Below are 12,991 nucleotides of genomic sequence, written 5' to 3'. Positions count from 1 at the left end.
TTCTCACTCTGGGATTTCATAACCAGTGTGTGATTTGCCAGGGGGGATGGTGGGGATTTCCCCCCTCTGGTCTATATATCCCTGCCTCTGCTGAGTTATTTTTATCCCCGAGAGGGACAAAAATATACCCCCCTCCTAGTGATTTATGCTGCTTCACCCATAGACCATATAAAATATCTAAAATAAAAATAGGCTGTTCAAAAAATATCTAAGTAAAGCGCTGCAACGTGAGAACAGGCATTAATGCAAACAACAATAAAATCAGAAATAGATTTGACAATGAGTGACAACAGAGACGACATGGCGTCTAGGCTACATGATGATGCAGTTAATGGACCAGGGGTTTCCTCCTTCCCTGCTCAGAGATTTACAGAGATGTGGGTAAAAGAGGGGCAACAGATGACCCCTCCACAGGAAAGCATAAAAAGAAGACAGAAGTCTGTCATCAAAGCAGCATCTACTGTAGCCTGTTTATTTTTATGATGACAGCACCTTGTGTTATTGCATGTTGTGATTACTTCCTGTTCAATATTGAAGGTTGCTGTATAGAGCTGAATTAAACAGTGACGAGAATGAGATTAAGTGTTTTGCCACGTCTGGCTGAGTATTCACAGGACTGTGGGGGATTGAATTCTGGCGTGTTAAATTAGTATTTAACCTGCTGTTTTGTTGTATGTGATCACATCTCCTATGAGGAAAGGACGAAGCATGAACTTGACATCTGATCGCTGAGAGTGAAAGTATCGGGCTGCTTGATGAATTAAATTTTAAAAAATGGATTAAAATATTCCTTCAAATGCAGTGGTCAAATAAAAGTTCATAATTATTTTATAAATGTTACTGTAACAGTGTGTGTGTGTGTGTGTGTGTGTGTGTGTGTGTATTACCGTAATGACATCTCCTGCTTTGATGTTGAGGCTGGTCAGGTCGTAGTTGTTGCAGTAATCCTTCAGAGCCCGAACCTGAAGGGCTGCTGACGCATCTGAGTCAGAGAGAAACAGTCAGTTATACTCTACATTACAGTAAATGCACAATATTATAATCCTATAGATTTAAATATTATATGTTGTCTATAACATGAGCAATTAAATAGTTTCAGTTATGGAGAATCTATTTGAACCACATTGCTATATAATCACTTCCAACACTTTCATTTCTCAACACTACATAAGTAGGTCATGTGGTATCTTTCTCACTAAAATGATGTGCACATTCCACATATTTCTGGTTTTGGGTTAAAGCGCCAGTCAAAGGAATAGTTGGACATTTTGGGAAACATGCTTATTTGCTTTCCTGGTGAGAGAGAATTGATGGTGATACTAGATGAAAAGATATCACTCTCATGTCTATGTGACAGTGGTATCAATCTAACTCTGGGCAAGACAAAGAATACGCTTACTTCTCTCAAAGTCAAACTATTCATTTAACTCACCTGGGTTATTTATATCATTTGTACTTTGCAAGTGAAGGAACCTCTCTCTGTCTTTGTCACGCTCTCCTTCAACAAACAGTATTTCTGTCCATTCTCTGTAATGGTTTCATCTTGTGTGGAAATAAACTGACAAGCTATTCTCATTTTTTTTGTTCTTTCGGCGCGACTTCCCTTCCTCCCCCCTCTCCCCTTTTCCCATCCATCCATCCATCCATCCATCTATCCATCCATCCATCTATCCATCCTTCCATCCTACCCCTAAGCAGCTGTTTGATCTCTCTGCTGGCTTGTGTTGCAGTAAACTGGTAGACGATGTCAAGCGCTGTCTGGCTGTAGGTGTTTCTCACTGTGGCGTTGATACCACTCTGTAGAAGAGAAAAGAAGATGGTTTTGGTACGTTTGCTTTTTTTTACTTTCATATTTATTTTGTTTCATGTAGACATAAAGGGAGAAATCAGAGAGTGTAAACAAACTAGAGTTTTTTGTTTTTTTCTGTTATTGTCAATTTTCACTTTTACTGTATAACCTCACTAATTATCACACCATATCATATTAATTTTCTATACAAGAAAAATTAAACATAGCATAGTATCCAAGTACTTAAAACTCATGAATTAAGGTACCTTCATATTAATTAAACACCTTCAGGATGTGATCATCTGCCATCATTACTTCAAGAGAAAATAATTCATGCTTACTCATTCCCCGTAGCTGTTCTACTAATTACAACCACATCTTATTTTTCAACTCAGACAGCCAAAAGCTGAAGAGCAATATCACATTCAAATCTGTTGAATCAAATGTAGGCCAAATGAACAAAGATGAATTCAGCCCAAAGGCGCTTCAGGGCAAAGACTCATAACCTTTCACAGTCAGGGATCTAAATGACAAAGTTAGTTTCTCATACTGCAGCACACAGTCATTAAACATATTGCCTCTCTTGTTTTCATAAACCCTGTGGCATTTTAATGTCACCAGCACAAATGGGTAATTTGCATCATCTCTCCCTGTGTTGTTCTTGCATTGCGGTTGAGCACTTTTTCATAACTGTACCACAGTTTTATCACATGGGGATGAAGGGGTTTTCCAGAACCTTTCATAAAGAGGCAAGAGACGTCAGATCTCCCTCGTTAACCCCTTCAGACCCAGCATCTACTGTACTGGACATGAAATATTTATTGGTCTCAGCCAATGAAAACGCACTGTTTTAAAACTTGACTTTGGCCTAGTTATTAAGCAGATTCTATTTAACCAATAAATGTCCGGTTTTGACATTTATGTTGCCAGGGTGACATACGACCATGCCAATGGACAAACAAAACAGGAAGTGGAATATGAAAACCTGTTAACCTGTTAAATATGACTTCATATACAGACCTCACTTTCTTGAACGTGGCTTAATATTATCACGCTAAATTCATCAAAAGTTAATTTGTAAATTTCCTGAAATCCAACATAGGATTTATTCATATAAAATTACATGCACAGTAATGTCATTCAACACAGAAACAGTGCTGCCTTCTTTTTTTATCTCATTGTTTCATTGTAATTAAAGGGGACATATTATGCTTATTGTGATTTTCTGTTATTTATATACAGTTATAATGGTATATTGTAAAGGTATTGATGCTAAACATGGTCAAAGATCCAACACTTGAGGTCAAAATATGTAGAAATGCTCCCTGCAAGTAAAAAGTCAGGGCAAAACCAGCTCTGAACACTTGGTTTGCAACAGTTTTTTCTACCTTGCTGACAAGCTGACATCTGCTCGTCACGTATGCCCGTAAACGGCCGTCTTTTCCGTAGCCTTGATTGCTAAGGTTGTTGCAAAGGTTTTTCCATGTGTTGATGTATTTGAGAAGTTCATATTTCGAGTTAAGAACAAGAAAAACTAATCCTACGACTAGAGGTTGTTTCATGGGTTGTTGACGTGGAGCCCGAGGGACAGCTTCCATGGGCTGACCAATCAGAACAGAGTTGGCTCCTCGGGAGGGGGGCCCTAAACTACTGTTTCAGACAGAGGCTGATCTTTTATTTACAATCATGAAGGCAGAGTTAATTGAAATTCTGAGATTTGGTATTGGCATCTTTATATACCTTATACTAGAAAGTCAAAATTAGATTGGAATTGTACTTTGATTAAACTCAAACCAGGGTGTCAGTGATAGAAAGTTTTCAATAGAGTTCCACTTACGTCCAGCAGGAGTCTCACTGCCTCGGTCTTGCCGCAGAGGGCAGCTTCATGCAGGGCAGTGCCCGCTTTGGTCTGCCTGTTGATGTCTATGCCTGCCTGGATCAACAGTCTGAGGGCAGAAGAGAGAGACAGTGCGTAAGGGAAGGAGGTTGCAAGTGTAGCACGAAATGACAGAGCAAGGAGGGAGTGAAATCAGAGTATGAAGAATTGCAAAGGAGAGAGTATGAAAAGAGGGTGAGAAAGACAAGAGAGGTATCCTAGCAAGAACAGGAGTTGTCAAAAAGAATTATCTTGAACATGAAATACCAAAGCACCTTACTGAAGAGAAATGACTGTCTGAATGACAGAACCAAAATGACAAAACCAATCATGTTTAAGTCCATCTCTCAATACTTTCTCCCTGTCAGTAGCTCTCAACCCCGAGCACATTAGTTCCTACTGAAGACATAAATCTTTTCAAAAAATGGGTCCCAAATTCAGTGGCTTCGGAACGTATTCAGACTCTACTTTTTGTACGCTTTATTGTATTACAGGTTGAATTTAGAATTTATCTATCTACACCTAATAAACCATAACCATAATACCAACAAAGCATAACATCTTTAGAATTTTTTTTCAAATGTATTAAAAATCTAAAAGTATTCAGACCTTTTGCTACAGCACTCCAAACTGAGCTCAGGTGCATCCTGTTTGCTTTGATTTTCCTGGACATATCTCTAAAACTTGACTGAAGCTAACCTGTCAATTGATTGGAAATGACTTAGAAAGGCATACACCTGTGTATGTCATTCACAGTGCTTGTCAGACCAAAAACCAAGCCATTGTGTTGACTCATAGAAAAACAATTCCTAAAGCTTTGAAGGTTCCCAGGAGTGCAGTGAGCTCCATCATTGTGAAATGAAATAAGTTTGGAACCACCGGGACTCAGGCAAGAAGGGCCGCTTTGACCAAGAAACCAAAAGGCATTTTAACTTTATACATGTGTTAAGGGGCCGTGCCAAAGGTGGCTTTGTGCATAGGCTCTGAAGCTACATCATAGGCTACACTACTGTAGCTGATGTGCGCCTCAGAAAAATATGACTACACGTCAAGGCTACAGCTGCTATAGAGACACCCCAAAAGCTGTGATTAGGCTGCTTGTGTTTTCTCCTACAAGTTAATGATGTCGGAAGAGATCATTACGAATGAAAACAACATGAAGCGATTTGAAAAAAGGGTTCAATTATCGTCTCCTTTTCAGAAAAACACATCTAGTAAAGTCATCTCCACTGCAAACACTCTGCTCTCTATCACAGTGAATAAAAAAATGGAAACACAGCAGCCCTTCCCACTGGCATTACAAACTGAATGAAAGAATTTAAACACAGTTGCTGTAGAGAATGTAATTGAAGCAAAGCACACCTGTTTAGTATCGAGGTGGTGTTGTCAATGAGTGAAATCAGACGGCAAACTACAAATTAAAACCCACACCATAGGTATATGCACCAGGAGTCTCTTAACGCCTCGCGTCAAGCATAAATCCAGCATTAGAAGTCACTCTGCAGAGATGGCAGAACCTGCTGAAGGGACAACCATCACAGAAACAATCAGGCCTTCATGAAGTGGCTATGGAAACCACCCCTGGATGACAGGTATATGACAACCAAGTTTACCAAAAGACATATAAAAGGACTCTGAGAGCATGGAGAAAAGGATTCTCTGGTGTGATGACACACAAATTGAACTTGCTTGCATGCTAACACACCATGATAAACATCAGCATGTTAACACTGGGCCTCATGCATGAAACACTTGCCAATTTACTGAGAGGTTCAACATTTTTTTTGGCACAGCAACTTATACAGCTGTCATGTAGTAGTTGTTAGGAAACTTCTCAGCAGCCCCGAGGTCTTTAGATAGGTCGCTTTAGAAAGCAAGACATATTTTAATATCTAACTTCTTGTCAAAGCATTCCCTCTGTGCTCTGATGACAGCTGTGTTCATAATGTCTGATTGTTTTGAGTCCCCTATTACCGCTACTGAAACTGCTAAACGCATTATGTTTTCATAATGAATTCTGACTGCAGGACTTGAAGCTTGAAGTTCTTCTTCGTTTTTTTACTTTTTTGTGAATGAAACCTGCTCACAAATGGAACAGAACAGGGGGCCGTCGCTTTTGTTAATGACCACATCTCATGAATGTGCACCTGCTCATTAAGTGAAAACTATCAATTATACAACAAGTGCGTGCAGTTTGGTGAAGCTGACTTGTAACACTCGTATGAGCAAACCTCACAGAAAACAGGAATTAGTTACTGTATATGAGGCGTTCCTGTTTATAGCATCAGTTCATTATTGCTGTTTTTCAAGGGATTTGTTGACAATAAGTACAGAATATCAGCAGCCTTATCTTTTAAACGACAGGGTTGGAGAGAAGGGCATCCGGCTGGAAGATAAACTGCAGTCCATGAAAAAAAAGCTGTCAAACATACAATTAATTTTCCTCTAACTTCTACTGAGTTAGTGTCTGTATGCGTGCGTGTGTTTATGTGAGTGTGTGTCTGCCACAGACTGCAGGCCAAGCCTAATGAGCATCATTTATCAGTGTCACTTCTAGAGAGGCACGCTCTGCTCCATCAACTATGACAGGCTTTATTCTCTCCCTCTCTCTTTCTCTCTCTTCCCTTTATTTTTTCTACCTCTCTCTCTCTCTCCTGCCCTCTCGGTTGCAGTCCTCTCTCATCTTTCAATGTCTCTCTCCTTTCCTTTCGCCTCTCTGTCTGTGTCTGCCAGGCAAGCGAACTCCTGCACCGCCACGCACACACACACAGCCCAGAAAGTGTCTGAGAGTGATGAGAGGAAACAAATGAACGGTGTGGTGTGTTTATTTGTCGAGCTGCACCGTTCTGCTGGGATCTTTCATCACAAAGCTTTGTGCTACATGCTGACATCACCACGGTAACAAAAGTCACTTTGCAATGACGCTATTGAAGAAACATCGCGATCGCAAAAACGTAAACAAAAATTAGGTGCTGGGATGAGATTTTAATGACTCGACATTTAGCGTGAATGAGCACCGTGCAGATCTGTTTTTTCAAGTCAGACGTCTCCAAAATGTATTTAGAGGTGTGTGACTGATGCATCAGCTCTCATTGTATGGTAACACATTTGTTTCATGATTCATTTAGTGTATTAGATCATTTCGTGCCCCTGTTGTGTTATACATCTGTTTTATCAGCATGCTCAGGAGGATATTTAAACCAAGTCATTCATTAGACATGGTGTTGTGACAGAGAGAGTTGTCTGTGTTGTGTGGAGGATTAAAACTGCACACAAACACGTTTGATGTCTACATGAGAGCGTGTGTTTATATGAAACTATGTCCATTTTTGGATGGATCTGGATCTGGAAGTGTGTATGTGTACCTGATGATGTCTATGTGTCCGTTCTTGGCAGCCAGGTGGAGAGGAGATGTCCCGTTCGGGTCGGTGGTATCTCCTTTTTTGGGCTCCAGCAAAGCAGCACACATGTTACTAGACAGCAACAACTGGACCACCTACACACACACACAAACACACACAAACACATAGAACACAAGCAAGAGATTTTATGACTCCTGTAGACTCTCTCTAGTCTCTGCTGTTTCTGAATAATGACTAAAAACGTAGCTTCTTACCCCAACTCTGCCAAACTCACAGGCCAGGTCCAGAGGTGTTTTCCCTGCGTTATCCACGATACATGGGTTGGACTGGTGCTGCAGCAGCATCTCAGACTGAAGACAGGAAATACACACACACACACACACAAGCATGAGAAAAAAAAACAACAAATATTCAAAAATCCATCTACTCCAGCTAACACTGGATAAGAGGCAGGGATTCTGGACAGCTCGCCAGTCTATCACAGGGGTGACACATATACACAAATAACCATTCACACTCACACCTACAGGTGCTACGGAGTCGCAAATTAACTCCCCTCCCCTGACCATGTAACAAAAAAGCCCAGTTCCCGACTAGCACATCCACTGTGAAGTATTTCCCACTGTGTGGAAACTGGTCCTGGATGCTAGTAGAGTTCAGGCTAACGTTAGCAGCTCTGCCCTGCTCTCAATTGGATTTGGGGAAGTTTACACTCCAGATAATGTTATTTTGTCAAACACTGGTTAGTCCCCATGCTAAAAGCCTTTTCTCTTGTAACATTAAAGGTGAAACATATTGCTTTAAGATTTTTAGTGAGTATGCAAGCTAAGCAGACAAACAGGGTTTATGTTAGAATGAAATACCAGCCTGATCTTACATTTTTCCTTATCATACATATAATAATTTCTATGTTATCTACATGGATCATCAACTGGAGAGAATATTGAGTTTTTGGGGCATGCAATAATTAGCACCGTTCTTTAGCACAATATCATGTATGTAGCCATCAGGTGCATATTTAAGACCTCTTTTATGGGATTAAACAAGTCAACTGGAAACATTAAAAAGTCAGCTGGAGACAGATTTTTCAACCAACCTGTGGAGCCGTTAGCTTAACTGGCTAGCAAGATAAATCCGCCGTTATCATTTTTCAACAAAATCGATAGTTGCCAGCTAGAAATGAGAAGCCTGCTTTTGTTTACCTCTGTCTGAAACCAAGAACCCATTGTTTCAAACATTAATAAGAATTTGGTAAATCTGCCACCATTATTTTTGTAGACTGCTTATGTGCCAGGTGAGAACAGAAAGCCTGACAGGTGTAGCAACAGTAACTAAGGGGGGCAGGGCTAAGCAAACATCAATTTACATAACCTGCATTTGGACTGTGGGATGAAACCAAAGCACATGGAGGAAACCCATGCAGTTGATAACATGCAAACTCCACACAGAAAGGCCGCAGCCGGCCGGCAGGTGCGAACCCACGATCTTCTCACCGTGAGGCAACAGCACTAACAACGTACCATCTCACTTGCTCAAAAATTACAAGTATAAAAAGATGTAATTACGCAATGCACAAACAGCTACACAGACACATTCATTACATTTTTGTACACACACGCATGCATGCTCATAAAACCTTATTATGTCACGCTCTGTTAACAATCAAAAGCACAACAGATGTCCTCAGAAAATCAGGGCTGAGCAGATAAACACATTTGTGGCAGAGACATCAATACACTTCCATCTAAAAGTATCTTTCAGCTTCATTGATTCGATGTTTTTAAGCTCGTTGTCATGTTAAATATGTATCTTTTGACTGTGTGACTGTGTTTTGATAAAAAAAAACATAATATGATAATGACACAGAGATGCCAACAAGCTGCTTACTTTAATAGGATGTGTGTATATCTATCACAAAAGGCTGAGTTCAGCCAGTTTGTGTCCCTAGGTGAGTTAAGAGAATCCATCCCTTTAGATTGCAGCTTGTCCCTGTAAAATGACCTCAGAGGAGTACTGTGATATCAAGTGGAAGGAAAAGCTTGGTTAAAGTAGTTAAAAATTTCATAAAGTTGCCCAACCAGAGGAATTACTTAATTGTGCTTTCAGTTTTCTATTTCACCTTAAAAATGTAACAAATTAGGAGAATAGAGCAAATTAGATTCCCTCACGGCAGGCAAAAACGCCCGTCTTGTTTTTAAAGCAAATTTCCCTCAAATCTTTGCTTTGCTTTTTTCTTGCTGGTTGTTAAATGATTCATGTTTTAATCTCTGGTTTGTTTCACTTTTTGTATTTTTTTATTTATTTGCCCTTGCACACTGGGAGCAGCTGTGGATTAGAGCTTCAGTCCCAGTTTGTTAGCCTGTATAAATCATGGTTATTTAATCAAGTGGAATCACGTGGTTATTCAGTTTTGGAGTCTGTGAATGCTCAGTGTCTCTCTCCTCTAGGGTCTGTTTGTTGCCGTACTAAGTCTGCTATATTTCATTGTTGTTTCTTTGGCAAGTCTGCAGCAGCACTGCAGTGTTTCCCCTTGATTTTTTTTTCTAAGCTATAAAAGCCTCCGGGATGAAATTTATCTTTAGTGTCATTTTGTTTCTAAACATTTATTTGTTACAGTCTTTTTTTTTTTTACATTTTGACACAGAAAAAATGTTAGTCGACCAATCAGTGACTTGTAGGCAGGATTGAAGTCCTTGCACACCCACACATGTATCTTCAGTTATTGTGCGTGAGATTATATCTCTGCTCTAGTTGAAGATGGGCGAAAAAGTGTGAACCAGTCCAACGACATTAACAAGAAAGTGAGACAAAGGTCAATCAAGCACAGTCTGTACATGCCCACACCATCCTGAGAATGGAGCTTTAAGAATGGGAACATCATCTTCCTACATAGGTAGCTGAATTACATATGAATTATAAATGAATTAATAAAATAACTGATAATAAATTAATGAATATTCAGTCAGAACATATTTTACTAAATAGACAGCCCTGTTATGTGAATCGTGCCTAGTCAGTACACTCTCAGTTGTGAGTGTGTTTTGAAGAGTTGGTGTGACTCACCACGTCGTAGTGGCCGTGTTGTGCTGACAGGTGGAGAGGAATCTGTCCTTCATCTGATTGGCCATTGACAGACGAACCAGATTTCAGCAGCATCTTCATGGGCTCCGCCTTCCCCTGCCAGGCTGCGTAGTGCAGTGGCCGCATGCCTGCATACACACAAACACACACAGGCTATATGCATCACATATTGATCGGTGGATATTTATGTGTATGACGGTAAAACATACAGTAGTTTCTGTGTGTGTGTGTGTATTTCCTTCTCACCTTTCTGGTCTCTGATGTCGACAGCAGCCTGCGACTCCAGCAGCAGAGAGATGAGCTCCAGGTTCCCATTGAGGGAAGCGTGATGCAGTGGAGAAAACCTACATTGAATACACACACACATGCATACACAAACACACACACAAACACACATATATCATTATTACGCTTGTGAAGTACACTTATTTTCTACCTCATTATCCTTCCTTTGTTTTTATGTTTTCTTAATGACAGACACCTCTAGCTTTGCTGTTCTTGGGTTTTTTGGACCCAATAACCATGTAAAAACTAGACCACACACATACATACAGACACACACACAGGCCAGAGATAATGGCAAAGCTTAGCATGACAAATAGATTTAATAGCAGTGGATTAGGACCAAACATCTGATTTGTATCTACCGCAAAGATGAAAAACAGAGCAGAGGGGGAGAAATGGAGTGGTGGGAGATGAAAAATATGCAAAAGAGGAAAGGTATTATATCATGTAAAGGCTACAGTATGTGTAAGTGTGTGTGTGTGTGTATGTGTTTGTGTGTGTGAGGCCAGAGGGTGTATGCTGATGAGACTGATATGTCAGCTTTGATGGATAAGCATGAGAAAGGGTATAAGAGGGAGAAATCGTCACATAACCTGAGGACACAGACAGTCAAACATAAACGCATGCAAACACACATAAAAACTGCCTTTCTGTGTCAAACACACACCTTCTATCTGACTTATATCAACAGTGACATGTGTCTTCTCCCTGTGGCTCTTCCTCTTCTCTCTGGAGATTTGCTGTTTTCCATCAAACACTGTCACAAACAGCTTTATAAAGGCTCTTACACTGTGACCTTAGAATGATGAACCATGAGACTAAGGTGTCAAGTAAGTACACATAAATAAAAGTGCAATGAATGGGACCGGTACTGACAGTTGCTCCTACTGTAAGGCCAAGTGTAAGGTTATCAGTGTATGGTTATAACAACACACTTACACAGCAATTGTGGGGAAAAAAGGAACATAACAATGAAACTAAGTGCATTTTTTTAGACAGAAAACCAACAGTACAGTCACAGACTCTGGATGCCACAGTGCTGTAACATCAGATCATTTCCTCAGGCTCAAGCTTACTTGGAATTTGTACTTGAAGGGGTTGTTAAATAGCATTTTATCTAGTAGGAGATGGGAATTTCTCACGTTTTGGACTCTCTTTTGTCTCAAGGATTCTCATGTGAGAATATTCTTTATACTGCTTTCAGTTGGGAATATAAATGTGATGAGAGTGAAACCTAATAAAATACAAGTCATTGTTAGACATTCTCTCTGACTGCAACCTTTTAGTGAAATGATAAAAGAGCCAAATTAAACCCATTTTCATTTTTCTCACCCTGCCCTGGAGCTGTTCCTTGATCCCACTCTGGGAAATGCTGCTGTAGATCATCATTAAAAAGGTTTAATAATGCACCAAACCAGCCCAGAGTGCGCACCTGTGAAATCAACATCATATTTTCAAGTCTACATTCCCTAGGGAGCCAAATTACCTGAGCATATAGGGAAAAAAGCAACCTGGAGTTTTCTGTCATCAAGCTGGTGCAGGCTGGTCTGTATTATATGAACGCCATCTATTTAAAATGAGCGTAGTCTGAGATGGAAATGAAACCTGCTCTGCTCTTCCATTTTTCTCCATAAGAGTTTGTCTCATACAGATATGGACACAAAAATAGAAATAGAAAAAAAGAAAGAGCAATGTGCAGGTTATGTCTGTACAGCTTTCTGTTCTTGCACACTACATATGCAGTTTACAATGGTTAAAATGCAGATTTACTACTTGAAATTCTTAGAAATGTTTAACACAATGGCCTCTTGATTTCAGAAAGACGTAGACAAAAGCAAGTTTCTCATTTCTAGCTGCCGATCTTTGATTTTGGCAGCTGATATGATTTTATCTGCTGTAGCTAGCTATGTAATTAAGCTAATTTGGCTGTCTAGCTAACATACTTGTTCGTATTTTTAAATAGTAAGTTTTCACTTCTAACGTTACAAGAGAAAAGGCTTTAAGCATTAGGACTAACTGGTGTGGTAGTTAACATGCAAACAAAACACTATTTTCGGTAACATTGGCTGAGTGTTAACTTACCCAAATACAATAAAGAGCGGGACAAAGCTGCTAACGTGAAATATTACTTAGTGAATGTGCTAGTTGTAAACAGGGCTTTTTTAAAAAATGTAACCTGTAACCCCAAAAACTAATGTAGATTGTTAATGATGTGCCCCTTGGTCTTGGGAGTGTTTATAAAAATACAAGCGTGCTTTATCTGCTGTGAAAGCAGCATATTTCTCTCGCTTAATCAATATTAATAAACATAATCCTAGATTTCTCTTCGACACTGTAGCTAAACTTACTAAAAAGCTGCCGTCCATAAGCTGTTCACCTATCAGAGCTCATGAGTTTCTAGGCTTTTTCTGCAATAAGGTTGATGAGATTTGTTCTTCAATTCAAGCTACTCCTGCAGATTCTGTCTTACAAAATTTATTTACAAAGAGTCACAGATTGTCCCTGTTATTACAGTTTTTGAGACTATCTCTCTTGAAACTTTGACTAAGCTCGTGTCAGCTTCTACACCAACTACTTGCCCCCGTCCCTTTACCAGCA

General features: G+C 39.8%; 1 protein-coding gene across 11 annotated transcripts in view; it reads right to left on the bottom strand.

Moving 5' to 3' along the window:
* caskin1 (CASK interacting protein 1) overlaps positions 1-12,991 on the bottom strand; it is a 115,266-nt gene that overhangs the window by 32,373 nt on the left and 69,902 nt on the right. For 8 of the 11 annotated variants that reach the window (XM_042392669.1, XM_042392664.1, XM_042392666.1 and 5 more), the window contains exons 3-9: positions 10,355-10,452; positions 10,091-10,236; positions 7,282-7,377; positions 7,031-7,161; positions 3,627-3,735; positions 1,689-1,797; positions 888-982 (exon numbers count right to left, since the gene is read on the bottom strand). In XM_042392669.1, coding sequence (XP_042248603.1) covers positions 888-982; positions 1,689-1,797; positions 3,627-3,735; positions 7,031-7,161; positions 7,282-7,377; positions 10,091-10,236; positions 10,355-10,452 — 784 coding nt within the window. Of the gene's footprint in view, positions 1-887; positions 983-1,688; positions 1,798-3,626; positions 3,736-7,030; positions 7,162-7,281; positions 7,378-10,090; positions 10,237-10,354; positions 10,453-11,060; positions 11,389-12,475; positions 12,497-12,991 lie in introns of those variants that run through there. The other 3 variants (XM_042392674.1, XM_042392671.1, XM_042392675.1) reach the window with 3 other exon arrangements.

Source organism: Thunnus maccoyii, chromosome 18 (assembly GCF_910596095.1).
Source record: "Thunnus maccoyii chromosome 18, fThuMac1.1, whole genome shotgun sequence".
NCBI lineage: Eukaryota > Metazoa > Chordata > Actinopteri > Scombriformes > Scombridae > Thunnus > Thunnus maccoyii.
The sequence above is the reverse complement of the archived record's forward strand: the minus strand, read 5'-3'. Positions and strand labels throughout refer to the sequence as shown.